General features: G+C 52.5%; 5 protein-coding genes across 5 annotated transcripts; 1 reads left to right on the top strand and 4 right to left on the bottom strand.

The window, feature by feature from the left end:
- Positions 1–530: 530 nt before the first annotated feature.
- Positions 531–773, bottom strand: N7443_007038 (uncharacterized protein; the record flags this gene model as incomplete). Its single annotated transcript, XM_056887094.1, has 1 exon — positions 531–773. One exon carries the CDS (start codon positions 771–773, stop codon positions 531–533), a length of 243 nt encoding a protein of 80 aa, XP_056740743.1.
- A 110-nt stretch (positions 774–883) lies between these two features.
- On the bottom strand, positions 884–2,207 carry N7443_007037 (uncharacterized protein; the record flags this gene model as incomplete). The annotated part of the gene is made up of 4 exons (XM_056887093.1): positions 884–924; positions 1,003–1,070; positions 1,160–1,893; positions 1,971–2,207. 4 exons carry the CDS (start codon positions 2,205–2,207, stop codon positions 884–886), a joined length of 1,080 nt encoding a protein of 359 aa, XP_056740742.1.
- A 1,247-nt stretch (positions 2,208–3,454) lies between these two features.
- N7443_007036 (40S ribosomal protein eS6) lies at positions 3,455–4,704 on the top strand. Its single transcript, XM_056887092.1, has 6 exons — positions 3,455–3,646; positions 3,757–3,829; positions 3,930–3,950; positions 4,033–4,131; positions 4,203–4,521; positions 4,577–4,704. The coding sequence occupies exons 1-6, from the start codon at positions 3,542–3,544 to the stop codon at positions 4,671–4,673; spliced, it is 714 nt and encodes a 237-aa protein (XP_056740741.1). The 5' UTR covers positions 3,455–3,541; the 3' UTR covers positions 4,674–4,704.
- Positions 4,705–6,464: 1,760 nt separating this feature from the next.
- N7443_007035 (ribose-phosphate diphosphokinase) lies at positions 6,465–7,598 on the bottom strand (the record flags this gene model as incomplete). Its single annotated transcript, XM_056887091.1, has 4 exons — positions 6,465–6,891; positions 6,942–7,314; positions 7,374–7,465; positions 7,528–7,598. 4 exons carry the CDS (start codon positions 7,596–7,598, stop codon positions 6,465–6,467), a joined length of 963 nt encoding a protein of 320 aa, XP_056740740.1.
- A 413-nt stretch (positions 7,599–8,011) lies between these two features.
- tom1 (E3 ubiquitin-protein ligase TOM1) lies at positions 8,012–20,360 on the bottom strand (the record flags this gene model as incomplete). The annotated part of the gene is made up of 3 exons (XM_056887090.1): positions 8,012–8,106; positions 8,162–20,243; positions 20,313–20,360. The coding sequence occupies 3 exons, from the start codon at positions 20,358–20,360 to the stop codon at positions 8,012–8,014; spliced, it is 12,225 nt and encodes a 4,074-aa protein (XP_056740739.1).
- Between the last annotated feature and the right edge of the window lie 283 nt (positions 20,361–20,643).

Genomic DNA, 20,643 nt, shown 5'->3' with positions numbered 1-20,643 from the left:
TTCTTTGTCTTGGACAGATCCCTGCGGTGTGGCTTGGGCATATCTGAAATAGGGTATACGTGGAAAAGGTTAGGGAATCGGGAATCGGGAATCAGGGATTTAGAACTTCGGAAAATTAGGGAGTATCCTTTGTTATGTGTCCTAGTATCAGAATCGAGGGCAAAATCAGGAACGACCCAATTAAAAATTCTCTCGGAGAACCAGGGACGTGAGGTAACCAAAGTAACCACAGGACGTGGAGTGACCCAGTGTAGAGTGACTAACAGAGTCTCCCACATCGAGCAAACGAACTCATTGTTTTCTTTGTCCCCGGATGCGGCGAGTCGCATTTACCCTGGCGTTGGCCGGCTTCACCGCCCCCCTCCGACTCTCAAAGAACAGGACTCGCAAACATGCTCTCGCCCATCGAACGCTGGACACGCAGTCTCAAAGTAGAAGCAACGGCAATGGGGGCACATACTGTCAAGATCATTCTTCCTACAAGTACACTTCAGCTTTAGTGTTGTACATAAGTGGATCCCTTGATGATCTCATCGAGCGCCGATCTGTCCAACGGTGGTAACTGCGGTAGGACGATAGAATCGAATAATACGACCTTCTTTCAGTGCCTGGCAGGTCGCTAGGTTACTAAAGATCACGTTTTTAGGGTCTGATCTGGTCTGACTTCGGTTACTACCGTGTCCCTTTCTGTCCTGTCCCAACGGAACATGGCCATCCACGCCGCATCGGGCCGTTTGATCTGGTCGGCTACCGACTGTGACCCGCTTGACCATTGCGGACCTTTTGGGATTCATGAATGCATGGGTTCATCAGTCATGCTTCTTGGTTCTTGCTTGTTGGATCTTGGTTCATCGGTCATGGTAAAAAGTGATGATGACAATGTCTAAGCTGCAAAGTTCCGGGTGTGGCGCTCGAATTCACCCTCTGATCCCGGTTCTGATTCTGATTTGGTTTCTGGTTCTGATTCTGATTCCGGTTTGGCTATGCGATTCACCAATTCACCGTCGATACCGCGGTAGATCTCCGTCGCCATCAGCCGCTGCGCTGCTGGACCCAGCTGCATCTCGTTCCTGGATCCCGGTCAGCACAAAAGGGGTATTTCGCAATGCAGATCGTCGAGTCGACCGATCCAACATTACAGGATGTCGGGATTACTCACCAGAACAGATATTTTTCGGGATTCGAGCAGATCTTGCCCGAGGAACTTGACATCATGACCTTGATGCCCTTTCCGCTCTCGACGCACGGGTCGACCATGTTCACCCACCCTTCCTGGTTCTTACCCAGTCCGTTCTCTTCTTCGATGCCCGCCGCGTAGAGCTGCCAGTCCCGGATGCGATCCAGCACGAAGGAATTCGTGTCGAACAGGTAGATACGGCCGCGCTCCCACTGACGGGCTGCATCGCGCAGAGCCCGGTTCCACTCGCCGATCAGTTTGACGGCATTTTTGTACTGGTCGCCCTGGTCCTTGAAGCCCGGGAGGAAGGTCACGTCAACGACCTGCGTCAAGATGACATTAAGATCAGTCGAGCCCCAGTGCTCACTGAGCTGTTCCATTTGCTCCAGGAGCGTCTTGATGCGTCGCTCGATGGAGCCAGCCGCATTATTGTAGTCCTCGTCCTTAGTCACCAGGTCCCAAATGTCCCAGATGCCAAACGAAATGACGAAAATAGTGTGCTCCTGACGGAACTGGATCTGTTCTTCCGATAGTCCCTTTAACGTGGGAGACTCGGCATCCAGCCACTGCTTCAGCTGGGTCTTGAAATCGGGCAGATGTGTCTTAGACAGTCGGTCGACCAAGTCTAGTTCTTGATTATCCACCACAGCGCCCGTGTACTCCCCGTTAAGCACAGACTTGGATGTCTGGGCGAGGTTCTCTTGATGGCAGTTGAACTAGGATTTGTCAGTCGGCTGGTCGCATACTCCCCGAGACATTCCCGTCTCTGCCTCCAAGGTATATATATCCTTACCATTCCACAAAGCCAATCAGTCCACGCCTTTCCCTGCAGTTCCTCGGTCTCATTGTCACTCCATGAATCTCCAAAAACCACCAATCGTTGATCGAACTCGGTGACTGTCTGGAAGTTCCCGGACTTAATCGGTGTGATATCGCCGTATGCGCGAGAAGTAAGGGCCCAAGCGGAAAAGAGAATAGTGCACGCAGCGACAGCGCACAGGGCGTAGAAGCGGTTAAATAGGCGGATCATTATACCGACCACCGTATTTATAAATTTGTCGGGGATCTCGATCAGAAAGGCGACGGGGTTTGACCCGGGGGCGGTTCAAGACTCAGCGCATTCGTTGGGACGAGGGCTAGACCGGTTCGCCACTGTGCAATAGAGCGCTTGCGCTCAATGATTCCGGAGTAACCGATGAGATAAATGTGGTGTATTGGGGAAAGAAAAGGAGAAGTCGAGAAAGCCCCTAAAGCCTGGACGAAATCTCGGGAGAACCGGAATAATGGCCAGCGGGTCCCAAACGTTCAAATGCGAATGGGGAACGGCGGAGTTAGGGGGTACTTTTAGGAGAAAGAAGGGCTCGAGGATAAGTTAGGTTTCGGTATTTCACTTTTCTTCATAGCATCATGGATCCCTCGATGGAAATTAAATGGCCGCGTGGCCCAACGTGGAAAAGAATCGCGTGCGCCCGGGCGTCACACCGCATGGAGCCTGAATTGCTTAGCCCCGGGTTCGGTCCTCCTCGTTCCGTATACGAGTGGAATGATCTATTATATCTATATCCCAATGGAGTCACTACGTATGTCATCGCTAAAGTGGTATTGGAATTGGATTGGATTGAATGGAAAGATTTGGACATGAATAACTTACGCGCCATCTGACACCCTTGGTCCACCTCTTAGGCCAAGCATAACGGATCACTAGGATGACGACTCCCGAGCGCCACTAGAGCCAGCAGGACATAGCTCGTATGCCGGGTTTCACTTTTGTGGGGGGCGATCGAGGCACCCCCTGAAGCGGCAAGCTGTACGAATCAGATGCCAAGACATGCATGCTTCAACATCACTTTGATGAGGAAATGTCCATCGTGGTTTATGACCATCATTGCCCAAGGTGAATAGTTCGAGGCTTACAAGTCAATGTCTTGTAGTCTCGAAATACACATTCCCAAGCAGTGATGTAGTACAACGTATTATAAAAAGACTGTCGCATAGTTGAAGGCAATTTCCATTCAGGCTAGTTGAGGGCGACGGCTCGGAAAATAGGTTCTCTAAGCCGCAGGAACTCAACCATTGCAAGTACAAAAGTACAAAATTCCATGAAAGCACAATTCATAAGGCCAACGAGATCGACACCTGGGGCATCCACGCCGTGAACGAAAACAAGGTCATGTGATATATAGTCACATGACAGGGTTAGCGACTGACAAGGCCGGATCCCAATCGGGCTAGCGCCCACTTAGTCACCCACACACACTCGCTACACCAAACCTTTGGAACTCGAAAAATCCACACGACCGTACCCTTCAACCTCACCTTGTCGACAACTCCGCGCTACCGTCTTGACCGCGCAACCTCGTCAAGATGAAGCTCAACATTTCCTACCCGGCCAATGGGTCGCAGAAGATCATCGAGATCGACGATGAGCGCAAGCTCCGTCCCTTCATGGAGAAGCGCATGGGCGCCGAAGTCAGCATCCCCGATCCCAAAATATACACACCACCTCCGACGAATTTCTACACCCATCTACACACAACACATACGACGAGAGCAATGGCTGATTGGTATTTTACGATTAGGTCTCCGCTGAGTCCCTCGGCGATGAGTTCAAGGGCTACATCTTCAAGATCACCGGTGGTAACGACAAGCAGGGTACGACTACCTCCCCCTTCGGAATGTTTCATCCATGGCGAACACGGATAAAGCATGCGATGCAATGCAAGAAACAATGGCTGACTAGATTGATTTCCAGGTTTCCCCATGAAGCAGGGTGGTACGTTTTGATCGATCAATTGGACACACATTCCAAGATCAACGGAAGAAAAAAAATTCGAATACTTATCGGTGACCTACAGTTCTCCTCCCCACCCGTACCCGTCTGCTCCTCGCCGACGGCCACAGCTGCTACCGCCCCCGCCGCTCTGGTGAGCGCAAGCGCAAGTCCATCCGTGGTGGTATGTTCGCTCCGTCCCCAGCGCCTTCGGGCCAAGATCGAACCAGTATTAAACTCTGACACCCTTTCCAGCCATCACCGGTCTCGACCTGTCCGTTCTTGCTCTGTCCATCGTCAAGCAGGGTGAGGACGAGCTCCCCGGCCTGACCGACACCGTTGTCCCCAAGCGTCTCGGCCCCAAGCGTGCCACCAAGATCCGCCGCTTCTTCGGCCTCGACAAGAAGGACGACGTCCGCAAGTTCGTCATCCGCCGCACTGTCACCAAGGAGGGCAAGCAGGAGTACACCAAGGCCCCCAAGATCCAGCGTCTGGTTACTCCCCAGCGTCTGCAGCACAAGCGCCAGCGCGTTGCCATCAAGCGCCGCCGCGCTGAGGCTGCCCGCGAGGCTGCGTACGTCCCCTTTTCCCGTTTCCCTTCGCTTTTCATCTCACTAACATCCAACCAGCAACGACTACGCCAAGCTCCTTGCCAACCGTGTCCACGAGGAGAAGGCCAAGCGTGACGAGCTCCGCAAGCGGAGGGCCTCGTCCATGCGCAAGTAAATCATCACACCAGCGGTGTAACGATTTATTTGGGGGATGACGGTAATGTCGCACGATTCTGGGATGATTTCGGGAATAGCAAAAAAGATCACCCAGGGCCGCGAGTGAACACAAAAAAAAAGGGCGAAAAAAGAAAGCGGGGGACCAGGTTTTGACTTACAGGCAGCGCGAATGCCGCGTTGAATCAGGCCCAGATTGAAGCATCTGTGCCGAACCTACCTTTTGACAACCCTTTTTTTGAATGGAGTGCATGCAAATTTCCTTCTTCTGACTTGCACAGCTGTAGCTGTAGTTCCCTCTTCCCATAGCACGGATGTCAAATTGCAATCCGGCCCTTTCATGGCCGCGGTTGTGCCGAAGAAGTGCTTATATCGAAACGAGACTTGTTTCTCCTTTGCCAGTGAGTACTAGATTTGTGTCCAACGATTAGGTTCGAGGTGGCACACGTCCATTGAAGATCTGGGACATCCTTGTAAACTAGATGTTCAATATTACATTACCTACTTTTCATACTCTGACTTTTGCAGCTGTAGTTACTTAGATATCCATAGCACGGATGTCAAATTGCAATCCGGCCCTTTCATGGCCGCGGTTGTGCCGAAGAAGTGCTTATATCGAAACGAGACTTGTTTCTCCTTTGCCAGTGAGTACTAGATTTATGTCCGACGATTAGGTTCGAGGTGGCATACGTCCATTGAAGATCTGGAACATCTGTAAATTTACTTAGTGTTCAATGAGATATGATTTCGACTACGATTCTTCCAGGGCTATGGTGTTCTTTCTTTAGGCTGCCTTTAGTGGTAGACAACTTCGGTCCATTCTAATTGGCCAATTAGGTCTCGAGATAGCACGCTGTCAATCGTGGACTAGCATCATCCTCTAGAATCACACTGATCATACATTTTTCACCTCCTATTTGCTAGGCTTTCTGTTCGTCTTAGAAGACTTGAAATCCCTTGTCTCGGCGTATAGGGTTTGGAATATTTGACATGCATTCGAACCGATTGCCCACTCCGGTAAATCCCGCAATATATATACCAACTTCTAACCCCTTGAAGTTAACGCAACGTTTTACGCATGGGCATACATCAATTTCGCACCGGAAAACAAAACAGACAGTCTCGACCATGACAGACATGCAAATTTGGTCTAATTGATCAATTAAGTGAGGTACGCGCCGGATCTGACACCGTTTGACCCTACAGGGCGCTCAACGTGAAACAAGCAAAAGCCGAGACATACTGACACAAATCACTTGTTCGAATCACAATTGGAAAACGAGTGATTGAAAGAGAAAATCACATAGAGACATCCATTCAAAACCAACAATCCCACAGCGTGCCCATTCCTCCAAGACAGTAGAAAAACATCACCCAAAGAACACTAAAGGTATACCCATTCCAACCCTAGCACCGACAACCGAACATTCCAACCTAAAGACGAAGAACCGTACAAGCGTTTAACAGAAGAATGGTAAGATAATGCCATCGAGGCTTTGATGATCTATAGAGACAAAATAGAACCAGCAACACAGCAAACCGATCCAGTAATGCACGATGCAATAAATCTTCTAGCAAATATAGCCAGACTAGAAATTCACTAGGCATAAAACACAAGCCCAAACTCGCACCGTCGAGCGGGACAAAAAGAAAAGGGTCATAAAAATCGTACTTTTTCAAATCCGGCGCACGCAACGAACCCGTAAGAATAACACGTACACGCATGAAGACCCCAACTCAATGGGGGTATTGGTATTTGGAATTTGAATTTGATAAAACTCTCGAGCTTAGCTTACGCGACAGCATGAGAGAAGAGGAAAGAAACAGACTCGCCGTTGTGAGTACGACGACAAGCCTCGGCAAGGGTAGGGCTGACATCGATAGTCTCGATACGGTCGCAGGCCTCCTTCTTCTCAGCATGGGGAACGGTGTTGGTAACGACGAGACGGTTGAGACGGCTGGAGTTCAGGTTCTCGATGGCCTTGCCAGAGAGGATGCCGTGGACGACGATGGCGTTGACTTCCTTGGCACCGTGCTGCATGACGGTGTCGGCGGCTTTAACGAGCGTGCCGCAGGTATCAGCCATGTCGTCGACGATGATGGCGATCTTGTCCTTCACGTTGCCGACTAGGACCATGCGAGAGACCTCGTTGGGGCGGGCACGTTCCTTGTGGATGAGGGCGAATTGGAGATCGAGGCGATCGGCAATGGCGGTGGCACTGGGGGTTCATGAGATTGGGATAGAGCTTAGAGTAGGATTTAGGCTTACCGCTTGGCACCACCGGCGTCGGGGGAGACGATGATACAGTTGGTAACGTCCAGGTTCTCACGGATCCACTTCAAGATGCTGGGCTCGGCGTAGAGGTTGTCGACGGGGACATTGAAGAAGCCTTGGATCTGGGAGGCGTGGAGATCCATGGTGATAACGTGGTTGCAGCCAGCAGTCTGGAGCATGTTGGCCATGAGCTTGGCAGTGATGGGAGCACGGCTCTTGTCCTTCTTGTCCTGGCGAGCGTAGGGGAAGTTGGGGATAACGGCAGTGATGCGGCGAGCGGAAGCAGTCTTGCAAGCATTGATCATGATCAAAAGCTCCATGAGACCGTCATTGATATCGTTAGGTCGCGTTGACTGAATAATGAAGACTGCGGGGTGAGGTAATCAGTAATGGGCTCGGCTCAGGTCTGATAGAAAGTTCGCATACCATCTTCATCACGCACACTCTCTCCGATTGTTATACTGGTCTCCTGGTTGGAATACTGGAGGACCATGATCTTGGTCAACTCGATCCCGAGGCTGGTTCTGCATTAGCCAAAGAACGGAAGCGGCCACCGGAGATCGATGATCGAAGGACATACCGATCAGCCACGAGCTGAGCCAGTTCCGGGTGACTGTTACCAGTCAACAGCTTGATAGAGTTGGACGACATATTGGATGTGAAGGGAGGTCTCCCAGAGCAAACTGCAAGTCGAAACCCGAAGCTTTTTTAGAAAAATCGGATCCCGCAACTGCCACTTTGGCCCCGCATCTCTTTTTTTGCATCCCGTGACTCACCGCCTACCTTCCGAATTCAGCCGAACTGCGTAACATTCTCAACTTTTCTTCTATAGATCACTCAAGTAAGAGCAACCAGTGTGTGGTCTACGCAGGAGATACTTAAACTCAAAGAAAATATGGATATTCCCATAATAAAAGCAATCTAAGTACAAGAAAAGCACGCTTCCAGTTGACCTGCACTTCAACCAGAACGGCTCTCTCCATGACTTTTCCTCCTCACTTCCCTATTCCGGAGAACGCCATTGGATGCATGGGCATTGAAACAATTGGGCATATTGAGACTGTCTATGCGAAACCGAAGTAATCGCTACCGGCCGTCATCGCAGTATACAGGCGCTGACGGAGATCTTCATAGCTTTCATATTCAGGAAGATCAAGCTCTGTAGACAGTAGTCAGTATTTGCATGAATATCAGGGGACCGAGGTAAAACTTACGGTTGAAGCATGTATGCGAGCTAGGAAGGCGATCCTTGTTGCCGGGGTCGCGGTGGATGTTGAACTTGCTCACGCCGTTCATGCCCTCAAGCTCCTTGAAGCCGTTGAGAGGGACCTTGCTGGTTCCGGTAACGAACTGTAGCAACTTGGCCCGTTCTTCCTTGTCGAACGAGCGAACGGCACGCCAGAACCACTGGATTTGAGATGAAGAGGCAGAGTAGTTGTGGTATTCGGTTTGGTTCTTCCATTCCTCCACGTCGATCTCAGGCAGACCGGAAATCAGAAGCTCGAGCTCCTGCTCATTGAAGATCGAAATGAGATCCGGTGGAATGATCTCATGGAAGCCCTTCAGGAAGTTGTCAAGCTGTTCACGGACAGACTCCACGAGGCGGTACTCAATAACTCGCTGGACGTACTCCTCCTTGTTCTCCTGGGTGACTGGGATGTTCCTACCATCAGCAATGAGGTCGATCACCTGAGTCTCACCAAAGGCATCGGTCTCGATGGCGAAGGTTTCAGTAATGATGTCCGTGATATCGTTCTCCAGCATCCAAAGGAGAGACTTGTAGTACTCAAGGTCGAGCGTTTCCATGTCCTTGATCGACACGGAGCGTCCAAGAATATTTTTGTAGACAGCGCGAGAGAAGTGGCAGTCTAGAACCCGCCCCTCGTACAAAGCCTTGCCGATGATCCTTCCAATGAACTTGAAGAACATCAAATGCTCAGAGTTGACACCACTGAGACGGTTCGGGTGGAACGTTGTTCGGTCGGCAGCGACAGGAATGAAGAGAGCGTAGTTAGGGTTGAACATGCCACGGGCGAGAACCTGGAACCATTCACGAGTAACACCACCGGCATCGACACCTTCTTCACCGTGGAAGCGAACATTCAATTTGCCATACTTCAGCTCGTCGGCGCTCTTGAAGTAGAGAGACTTGAAGGAGTCAAGGAAAACCTGGTCTCTGCGGACGGAGAGCTGGAGAGGTGCGTTGGGGTGACGAGGCTCGGCGCCGCGAGAGTGGACACGGCGAGTGAAGTAGTTGCGCTTGTTATCAAACTCTAGGACCTTGGGGTTCTTGACCAGCAAAGAGAAAGTGCCACTCATCAAGCGAGGGTTCGATCGGACAAGCTCGTTCAGGATCTTGCGGTGTTCCTCAGTGAATTTGAAGAAGAGGTTTTCCATGCTGAGACCAGCATCGGCCGCAGAACTATTCACAGACAACTCGCGGCTGCCTCGTGAGATAGGCTGATCCTTAAGAGTGGTGTTCTTGCAGACAACCATCAAAGCCTCAACCAGCGGCAGGAGAATAGTAGCTACGTTAAGCATGTTCTCCTTCTGGCGAATAACAGCCAAGCAGTCGCTCAACTTGGTCCACAAGGGGCTGAAAGTGGCGCTCTCATACAGCCTCTTGAGCACATCCTCCTTGGGTGCGGACTCAGGCTCGGTGCCCTTAGTCTTGTCAACGCGAGTGGGATCGAAGAGGTAGTCAAGTGCCGTTAAGATACGGAGCAGCTTAGCTTGATCCGAGCTGGCGGGAGAGAACTTGGCCAGAGCCAAGCCTTGCATGTCATTGCCGGTCTTGGCCTGGTGAATATGAGGGAGAAGTTCCTCCAGGTCACCCAAGATGGTATCGCTCAGGGCCTGTGCTTGAGTGACAAGCTCATTACCGATTACATCGCGAGCTCCCGGGATGGCAGACAGGTTGTTGATGGTAGACAGAGTGTCACGGAAGGTCTTGCCATTGCATTCGCGAGCGGCAAGGATGTGAACGACCATGCAGAAATTGTGATCGGGAACAACAGGGGGCTCGATTGTCCTTCGCTTGCGCTTCTCTTCCTCGCTGGACTTGGCATCGTTACCCTCCGGTTTCTTAGTCTCCGCAGATTCGGTAGGCTCAGTACCATGGTCCTCGGCCGTCTCAACGGTGGGCAGAGGAGCGTCAGTCATAGGGACGTCGCCAACGGGTTGGGTTGATTCTGTAGGTTGTTCAGCGGCCTCCTCAGGCTGGCTACCCTCGGGCTGCTTGCCCTTTTCTTCCTCCTGCTTCTCCTTCTCACGACGTAGAAGAACAGTCAGAGGCTGTGTAATGCTACTGAGCAGACTAGACAGCTGCTCCATGCAGGTAGGGCTTTCCATAATCAACTTCCGGTCCAGAAGAGTAAGGAGAGCGTTCAAAGCGAACTTGTTAGCGCGGTTCTCCTTGCCCTTGCCCTTGCGCAAAGCTTTGAGCTTGAGGGATGATGATGAATCATGTTCCGTCAGGAAGAACCAAGCAATGTGAGGGTTGAACTGGGAAAGGAAGGACAGCAGGCTCAGGCACTGCTGCACCACCATGATGGGCGTCACTTCGGTGCTGAGGCTCCAAGACGCCTGGAGAGAGGTATTGCGCTTAGCAGACTGCGGAGTCTTCGGAGCGCCAGGGGCCTTGGCACGAAGCGATAGATGGGAAAAGCTGCGCTCAATAGCAGAGGAATCAACGCTACCATCCTGCAAGACAGATAGAAGCAGGCTGATAACTTCACTCCGGTTCTGACGATTCTCACAAACGTTGTGCAGAATGTCATTGAGCTGGTGCCGCGTGTTGCCCTGGAGAGGCATAAACATTAGACGAAGTAGTGTTGCGACACCGGCCTTATCGAGCATCTGAACGATTTGGCGCCTCTGGGGTTTCTTAGGCTCCTGGTCATCCGCATTGTCGTTTCTTTGGCGATGCTCTACAGCACTCATGTCTCCGAATTGGGCCATACGGCGGCCACCAAGGGCTCGGGCCTCCGAAATGTACTCTGGGCCTAGGCTTGCGAGGACATCTTCAGGTTGATCGGCAAGGACTGCCTGGCGCAGCGAGGGATCGAGGGTAGCAAGGAAGCTGGCAGCATCCATTTCCTCTGCGCGGGGTGGGGCGCTGGTGGTTGCAGTCTGTCGGCGTGCAGTCTCACGCTCCCGGCGGCGTCTATCAGCAGCCTCCTGCTGGAGTAGCTCTTCACGGATCTCGGCAGGAAGGGCCTCGAGGAACTCTTGGTTGATCTCGGTAGGTTCTTCACCAGCGGCAGCGGCCTGCGATCGCTGTTCCGCAAGCTGTTGCATAATCACCTCTTCCCGGAGTTCCTCCGGGAGAGCCTCCAGGTACTCAGGGTCGATCTCCAGCCCAGTAATATCCAGCTGGCGGCCCCGGATGGTAGTGTGAACACGCTGGGCGGGTTCAGCAGGCTCGGGCTCAGCTGCTTCTTCTGGCGCAGTTTCTGTGTCTTGGACATCTTCCATGGGCTCATCAATCCCGGCAGCTTGGCGTTCGGCCTCTTCTTGCTCTCTCTGAGCCTGTTGGCGGGCATTCTCTTCTTCTTCCTTGCGCTTGCGCTCGCGCTCTTCTTCTTCGCGGGCAATACGGTCTTGGCGTTCCTTTTCGGCCGCATCTTCTTGAAGACGCTTGCGCTCTTCTTGAGCCTGCTTCTGGCGCAGCTTCTCTTCCTCCATGGCAGGAGGGACAAGAACCTTCAGCAGAGAATTGACAATACATTGTGTCTTCTCGACATAGGTGCTGCTGAAAAGAAGGCGAGCCTCCTCTTGCCAGCGGTTGCGGGTTGTAGATAGAGAAAACTTGACCGCGTTGTGGGGGTCATCACGGCCGCGAGTGGGACTAGACTGAGCTCGACCAAGGCCAAACGCGTTTGTGAGGCGGTTGGCAGGCAGGACTGCGTGGCGGTCAACGTGGACATGGATGCCATCGGGACGAGTGACAACTCCAAAGCCGGGCTGAGCATTGCCACTGATGGCATGCATGATAGCATTCATAAAGCTGACGGGGCTTTCCATTGGGAGCATTCGGTTACCACCAGTGGGAGGCTCCAAAGCATGAGTCCAGTCAGTAAAGGCTTCAGCGCCCGGTCCACGAGGAGCTGCAGAGTCAGCACCGCGATCATTCCGGACAAGGAGAGGGTTAGTGCCATCGTCGTTTCCGCGAGGCCCGGGAAGCTGAGTTCTGTGCACACGATGGTAGGGTTGAATGGGAACAAGTCCACCACGGCCTGGCATGATTTCAGTAACTGTAGCCCAAGCCGGAGGCGCGCCACCACGGAAGCGGTGGTGGTGGTGTCGAGGAGCGGGAAGTTCGTCGCCTTCCCATCCCCAAGGCTCGAGAAGATCATCCTCTGTGAAGAAAGAGATATTGTTAGCAACACGTTCAACAAACATTTCATGATCATTAATCGAACCTTCCATGTCACCATCGGAGCCCTGGTCCATGTCGTAATCGTCGTAATCGTCGACTTCCTCTTCTAGTTCATCTATCTCATCGTCGTCCTCTGGGTAATGAGCAGTTAGAATCCCTTGAATGAACAACAAAACAGTGGCAGGCATGGGTATGGGTGTGGGGCTCAAGGACGGACCTCCTTCCTCGTTCAATTCGTCAAGGATTTCATCATGAATATCGCCTCCGAGGGGATCGGCGCCGAAATCTTCAGCACCGCCAGCAGCTTGGTTAAGAGCACGGAACAAGTCGTCAATACGGGCATGACCATCGGGTTGCCGCTGGGCTTGATGGCGGATGTCGGCCATTTCGTCTTCGAACTGGTTCATCATCTCGGCTTCTTCCTCGTCTTCAGTCATTTCTTCGCTTTCCCACTCGTCCTGGTCGCCTTCTTCAAGGCTCTCATTGTCACGGTCACCGGTGATCTCATCAGCGTACATGTCATCCTCGTCCATGTCGGAGTGGTCGTCGTCTTCATCATCATCATCCTCATCATCCTCGTCATCGTCAACGATGATTTCAACCGGATCACCAGAGAGACCTTCCATGTGGCCGACGCCTTCATCGTCATCATCACTAACGACTTCGCCGTCATCCTCGGGAACATCGTCCTCGTACTCCATCTCCTCATCGTACTCATCTTCATACATGTCCTCTTCCTCTTCCTCTGACCCCTCGGTGCTATCTTCATCATCGTCATGACGAGGCTCCAGCATACCGAGGGTAGAATGGCGGAAAAGATCAGGAGTCTCTTCACGCTCATCCTCCATGTCCGAAACAGAGGTCGCTGATGAGATTTCATCATCCTCGACGGTCTCGGCCAGAGTAGTGATATCGTTGGTTTCGCTGAGAAGGACAGCAGTTTGTGTAAGTTTGTTGAGAGGTCGCAAGATATATTTAATGACTCGCTTAGAGGATGGGAAGTTCAAGTCGATTTCGGCAACAGAGGCAGTCAAAGCAGGAATGAAATGTTTTTCAAACATGGTCTTAGCAAGCTGCCTTGTTGAAGAGGGGAAGCCAGCATCCTGTGTGTAAGAGTACCCACTGAGCATCTTGTCAAACAGATCGGCGAGGGACATGAGTTTCGAATACTTAGAGTCGAGAGGCTCGTTTGACGCATTGGCCTCCTTGTAGGAACGGAGGGCATGCTCCAGCACAAATCTGCGCACGAAAGCAAGCTCCCACTCGTCCTCTTCATTGCGCTTCTGCTCACCACGGCGCCTGCCGAGGCCACCGAATTCACCAGTCTTAGTGCAAAGGGCGACCAGCACTTGCATAGTCCATGAGGAGGTAATGCTGCGCTTCTTGAATGCCAGGGACTCATCGTGCTCCATGGTGCCGAGGGGAACAAGCACGTTCAAGAGGTAGTTGAGAATACCCGAGCGAGGCTTGGAAGGAGTGGTGGCAAGGGGATCAGCCTTGCGCGAGAAGTTGATGAACTCGACCTTGGTGCGGTTATAAGATGACAGGAGCTCGGTCAAGCATTGAAGGAGGAAGCAGCGATAGATGTAGATGGGGTTATCTTCGGCCTTGAACGGAGGCTTCTCGCCCTTCTTGGCGGGTGTACCGCGAGCGGGCTGGGCATCGGCGCTGCTAGTCACGGAGGGGGTAGGCTCATCAATGGACATCTCGACATCCGTCTGGCCCTCAGACTGATCGCCAGCGGGCTGATCCGAGGATTCTGTAGGAGCCTCTTTATCGTCCACATCCTTGTAGGAGAGGAGTTCAGAAAGAAGATAGTGGATAACGCCATCAGGATTCTCCACAACAGGTGGCTTCAGCTCAGTGCCCTTTTGACTCTTGTCCTTCTCCTTGTCGTCAGAGGCCGAAGTAGAAGCCTCTCCGGAACCGCTGTCCTTGCTATCACTAGCACCATCGGCACCTTGACGAAGACGGGCGGCGACACGATCCTTGTCGGCCTTCAACCCGAGGATCTGAGGTCGCTGGTGGGTGTCGTATCGGAGTAGACGTACCTTCTCATTTGTCACTTCCACGAAGATCTCAGGCGCTCTCAGAACCAGATGATACAACTGACGAACATAGCCAGTAGTATCGACCTGGCGGGAAGACTTGGAGTCGAAGAAAGAAGTAATTTCGCTCCGCATGATCTGTCGGATCGTAGCTTCATCTTCGACGATGTGTCGTAGGATCAACATAAAGGCGCTTTGGAGTTTCTCATTGGTAGCGCTAGCCAATTGCTTGACCATGACAAAGAGACGCTGCAGGTTTCGCTTCTCGCCGAAACGGGCAGCAATGCTGCGCTGGCGAGTCAGGACCACCAGCACACGGCAAACAGAGAGTGCGAGCGTATCATCCTTGCCGATGCGAGGAAGAATCTCAACCAATGCTTCAAAGAGCTGAGTCTTCTCATCAAGGGAGACAAGCGGCTCCTGAAGATGCGCGGGCTCTTCGCCACCCGTGCTTGTATCATCAAGACTGGCAGGGGGAGTCCAGCTGATCTGAGGCGGCTGGCAGTCATCAGAAAGCAACTTCTCCAGAATGAGCAACACATGCCCAATCCAGGGGAAAGACTCATCGGGGGTCTTCTCGGGTGTAGGGAGCTTGATAAAGCCAAGGAAAGTGGAGAAGCAATCCTTGAGCTCTTCGACAGTCGCGCTATACATGTCTCGATCCTGAAGAACTAAAGCAAGGATGTGTGCATAAGCAGCAACCTTCTTGCCGGCGGTCTGGAAGTTCTCCATCTGGAGAGAAACAAGCGACTGAACAAGGGTTTCACCAATGTCGCGTCTGAAGCTCTCAGGCTCAGGGTGCTTCTTGATAGCAGATGATATCAGATCAGCCAACTCGAAAGAGACATCATGGTGCTCGTTAAGGACGTCCAGGCAACGCTCGATGAGGTTAGACCGGACCTTCTCTCTTTCATTGTCCAGGTCTTCAACAGTAATCATCGGACGGCGTGCCACCTGCGCGGTAGGCTCTGCCTGAGGCTGATCGACAGGCTCAGAAGGTTCCTGGGCACCATAGCTCGGAGGGCGATCTGCACTTGACGGCTCGCCAGAGCCAGGAACAACCATGCCTTCATCATCATTCAAAATGTTTCCAATTGCTCTAGCCAAGTTGTCGCGCATGGGATCCATGCTGCCTTCAGGACTAGGCTCTTGGTTCGTAAGATCCTCACCAGGTCGAGTCGAAGCGAGAAGCATGGCAAGGCCGGAGCGTTCCAGGTAGCCACTGTTGAATGGAGTGACATCTCCAGCGACAGGGTCATCGAGGCTCTCTCCACCTGAGGCGTTCTCCGAAGATCCAGTTTGGATATCGTTGGGGCGAGGCGGGAGTCTTGGAGGTGCACGAATGTAGTTTTGGGCTTTGCAATATTCTTCTGCAGCATTCAGGCTGTTGTTGCAGCGGTACAAAGCCTCCTTGTTAAGATCCGCATCTTCGCACCCCTTCTCAACCAGACCCGCAGCGTGCGTCTTGTTCACCACAAATGCACCACGAGGTGGTTCCTTTAGAGCGGGAGGAGTATCCGATTTGCGAAGAGCTCCAGTCTCATACTCTCCATCCAGGGAGGATCGGAGGATATCAACCAGGCACTTAACAATAGGGCTCGAAGACTGGGTAGCAAAGTCGGAGTTCCACATGTCCTGAGCCATGGGAAGAATTTCCATGCGGAGATCCACGATGAATTGGCCGGGCTGGAAGTAATCGTGACGCTCACGGTCCCGGTCGTGGTGGCTAGTTAAGGCCTGTGTTTGGCTCGACTCCACGATGTTCTTGCCTGAAGCAAGCTCAGCGAACAGAGCGAGGATGATCTTGATACCGCCGTAGGCGGAAGTTAAGCGAGCAGCAACATCCTTTTCGGACTCAGGAACAGATTCAGCAGGTGTGAGAGCCTGGACCTCGCGCATGAACACGTCGCAAATGTCCTTCAGAACTTTCAATCCATGAGCCTTCTTGAATGACCAGAAGACCAAGGTCAAATAGTTCGACTGGGGACGGTCATTGGAGATCTCGTAGAGCAGATGCGAGAATGATGACAGAATCACAATCAAGTAGGCGAAACGGTGCTTAGAACTATCGCACGAGTTGGGAGCGCTGAATTGAAGCTCGCGAAGAACAGTCTCCGCGATGGCATCGGCCACCATGCTGGCATTCTGGCGCATCTTTAAGTGAGGGTCCGATCTTCTCTTGCTGACGAGACCCAGGCCCAAGTTGTGGAGGAAACCAGTGATGGACGAAGGCAAGGAGCTCAGAAGATAGCGAAGAGTCTGGACGTTCTTGAAAGCGGCACTTCGTTCTGTCTTCGCCTTGTCTTCTTCGCTTTCCGGCTCTTCGGGTGCTGGGGTTTTATCACCCTCGGGAGCAGCCGAACCAGCCTGGGAACCAGTAGCAGGCTCTGTCAACAGTCCCTGGGCAGCTCCAGTAACAGCATTGGGACGGTCAGAGCGAGGCTTGCTAGCGGGTGCTTTTGTAGCTTGCACCCACTTCTCAGGAATGCTCTTTTCCATGATAATTTCCTCCCACACGCATGCAGCATGGAGATTGCCGAGAGAAGACACCAGATCTGCATACAGGTCTGCAAGGTTCACCTGGGCAAAAGGAGATGTTGCTTGCACAGGCCGTGTCTGATACAGCGGCATTGCATAGACCTCGCGAAGCAAGTCTGTCATGACAAGTACGGCATTCATGTGTTTCACGAAGAAGGTTCCATTAGAGGCAGCCAGCGTCGGCTCTGGTGCGGTTTCTTTCGAGTTGGCGGGTCTGGTCAGTGCCGTAAAGAATCCCGACTCTTTGGGTGTAGTCCAAAAGGCCGAGAGATTGTTCACAGCTGACTGGGCACGATTTATCAACGATGGAATGACCAACTGTGGCTTGGTTTCAGCCATCATGTGCACAAGGACAGTGAGCTCTTGGTTGGCATCGGTGTTGTGGAAGTCAAATGACAGACTCTGGAGGGTTGCGAAATCGAGAACGAACTCCGCACCGCCAGCCTGGATGAAGGAAGTGCAGTTTGGCTGGTTCTCGAAGAAGGCACCCAGGAAGCGGATCGCAGGGAAAAGGTAGTCCGTCACGTTCAAACCGTGCTCGTCCTTGTCCTTGGGCTCAAAGCTGGCGTCCTGCGAGGGGAGCACCTGGCTCAGATCACCAAGAACAATCTTTCCACCGTTGGGGAGGGTGTGGTTCTTGAACTGGGGCACACCGATGGATGCAGGGTCTTGCATAGATGCATCAATGGGGGCACCGATATCCCGGAACAGGGAAGCCATGTCACCCGAGAGGCCGATATTTCCCTGGGCATCTTCGGTCCACAGCTTGGATCCCATTCCAGATTCCCAAGCCTTGACTTTGCCAAGAAGGCTCACACGGGCAGCCATGACAATGACTGCAGACATGATAGAGGTCTTCAGAGCAGGATGGTGCCGAACGAGCTCATCGAAGGTGGTACCTAGGTTCCGAACCAGGTTTGGGTCATCCTTCAGGCATTTGATGTGCTCGGGGTTTTCGAAGATCTCAAAGAAGCTCTCTAGTGCATCCGAAGACTGGAAAAGATCCAGTCCCGAAGAGTTCAGGCAAATTGCTCCAAAGGCAGAAGGAACACAGCCAAGAGCATCTGTGGCAGCAATAATGCCCGGGGCCAGACGAGTTCCCCGTGGTCGGACAAGAGTGTATTCGCGACCTTCCTCCTTTGCCTCAGGGACACCGGCGGCGGCGGCATCAGATGTTTCAGCGACGGCGGCATCAGGGTCAGCATCCTCGGGCTCCACAGCCGGGGGCTTCTCCTGTACCTGGAGCTCACGACCCATCACTGCGGTGAGGAGACTACGGCTGAGACCAGCTTCAGCGATGACAGCGTAACTTGTAGGCTCATTGTGAATGAAGCTGCTGAGAATGTTGACAGCGTTGCTCCAAACGTGCGAGCCAAAGACTCGTGCGTTTTCGAACACCAGGCGCAGGGAGGTGAGTAGCTGAGGAGAGTCAATCAGGTTTCTCAGAACACGGTCAAATCCTCCACCGTTGTGCTGCATAATGTGGTTGACGAAGCGGAACATCCATCGCATTGTCTGCTGCTGGAAGTAGGGAATCTGATAATCGATGGAGGGGTTCTTGTATTTGGCAGGGAAGCCAGTTCCACGAGAGACGTGCTCGAACGCAGTCTTAGTCTCATTATCAATCAGATCAGAAATGGCATCGAAACCCTTGGCCGAGGTCAATGTAGCCAAAGCATCGCGAACTGCGTGAACGAAAGTGTCGAGGAACTCCATGACCCGGGAGTAGACTCGGCGGGACTTTTCAGTGCGCAGCTTAAGTATGTCGACAAGCATGGGGATTAGACCCGCTGCAACAAGCGTCTCTGGGGTACGAGTGCTGGAGGAAGGCAGGGTCCGCAAGAGTGAAAGTAGGGCGTCCCGCCATTCATCTTGATGGAGATCATTCACATCGTCGTCGGTGCCCAATTCGTTGACAACCTTGCGGGTCAGGAACATCAACACACCGTGATTGACATTGACGCTGAGAGCCGAGCAGACATCATTGGAACGAGACTTGTGTTTTGCCAAACCATCAAGCGCCTGAATCGCTAATGTCTGCAGGTGCCGTGAGACATCGAGGTCGCCACTAGCGCCTAGATGGACAAGCTCAGCCAGCTGGTAAACGAGCTGGAGACGCTTGGGTACTTCCATGTCAGAGAGAAGAACCTTCTGCTGGAAAGCAGACTCAGATTGAACGTAAGCCAGGTTTGTCGCGGCCAGGATTCGAATTGCGAGGATCTGTTCACGAGTAACACGCGACCCGGCCAACGCCTGGGCAACGCGGACCTTGTGGAGGAACTCGTATTTCGATTCAAGGGGCAGATGAGGCAGGTTCGTTGCCAGAAGGTCCTCAGTCTTGCTGGAAGACACCTTTGAATACGGGAGATCCAAAATCTTGCCGCTGCCGCTGCGTGATGCCTCGTCAGGCTTACCACCCGTGTTGGGCGCCACAGTCGGGACTTCATCCACGTTGGAGCCACGACTCAGTCGAGGGATGGGGTGAGTTGCACTTCGTCGGAGAGGAGTGGGTGTAGTCGGGGTGTGGGAGCCTTGCTCGCTCTGGCCAAATTCAGACGTTGTTTGCGTCTGTTCAGAGGACCCAGAGGGATAGTAAAGAACACGGACGCTGCCCCATTCTTCCCAACCATCTTCGTCGCGCACGAGAGAGCCCAATTCATTTGCATTAAGCTTGGTCTGAACTGCCTTCTCTTTACCTTTTTCAGAAATTGCGGGAGAGGCAGCGAACGAAGTTTTGCTGGCAATGAATGGGCGAGGGAATGGCGCTGCAATTTTTTGCAGCTTTTCCAGGTCGATGTTGTAATGAGTAGCCAATAGAGACTGCGATTGAGTACCCCGCTGGCGAGAGTGATATCGTTGAGCCAAGCAGAGAGATAGGCGGAGAGTTGATTGCAGCAATGATAGAGAGGTAGTGTTCAAGAGATCGCCTAGTCGCTCACTGCTGCTGTAGAGACTGCGGTTGCCACACTTCTCGAGCAGCAAACGGGAGAAATCCAGGATCGCTTCCACAAGTTCCCGGTCTCCCTCAGGTCCATACCCCAAGACATTGAGTTTCGTATCGACGCCTTCGGCGGGTGTCTTGCTCGAATCCGCGGTGTATGAAGCCTCTAACACGCCTCGGCCAAAATTTTGTGACTGGGGGCCAATGTTCAGGAAGTATTTCTCGATGACTGAGGCCAGGATCTCATCGAAGCGGTCTAGAACGTTAATCCAGTGGTAGAGGTCGCCTCGAGGGAAGGGCCATAGCTTCGGGAAGGTAGAAAAATGTGAAGGAAGCTCTGGTACAGGAAGGCTTGTCGCATTCGCTATAAAGTCTGCCAGGAAAGGTGACTGTAGTGAAAAAGAAAATTTTTAGCCACGATTGTAGAAGAGAAACGGGTATCGGGGGAAGAAACGTACGATTGTAGCCTCATGCTTCTGACTGGCCACTTTCTTAATTCTCCCCATGTTGACGATCAGGCAGACAGCCAACCATGAGGAAATTTATTAGTTTCAGGAGAGCAGACTCCTAGATGGAGTGGGGAGGTCGAAACGACCGGGTCGCGAAGTAGGCGCGAAGATGCCTTATGACGTTTTTGGTCCTCCACTCCTGCCTCACGAAAACTGGGTCGGCTCAACGAGAGAAAAATCGCACGTTGGGGTATCAGCGAGAAATCCTCAACGGGAAACCCGAAATATATCAGTGACGAGAGAGAGAGAAGCTTCGGTATTGCAGATAGCTCCAAGTACC

The sequence above is a fragment of the Penicillium atrosanguineum genome (genome assembly GCF_028827265.1).
Source record: "Penicillium atrosanguineum strain IBT 20685 chromosome Unknown utg000005l_segment0_segment0, whole genome shotgun sequence".
Taxonomy (NCBI): Eukaryota; Fungi; Ascomycota; class Eurotiomycetes; order Eurotiales; family Aspergillaceae; genus Penicillium; species Penicillium atrosanguineum.
Note: the sequence above shows the minus strand (reverse complement) of the source record. Positions and strands in the feature narration are given on the sequence as shown.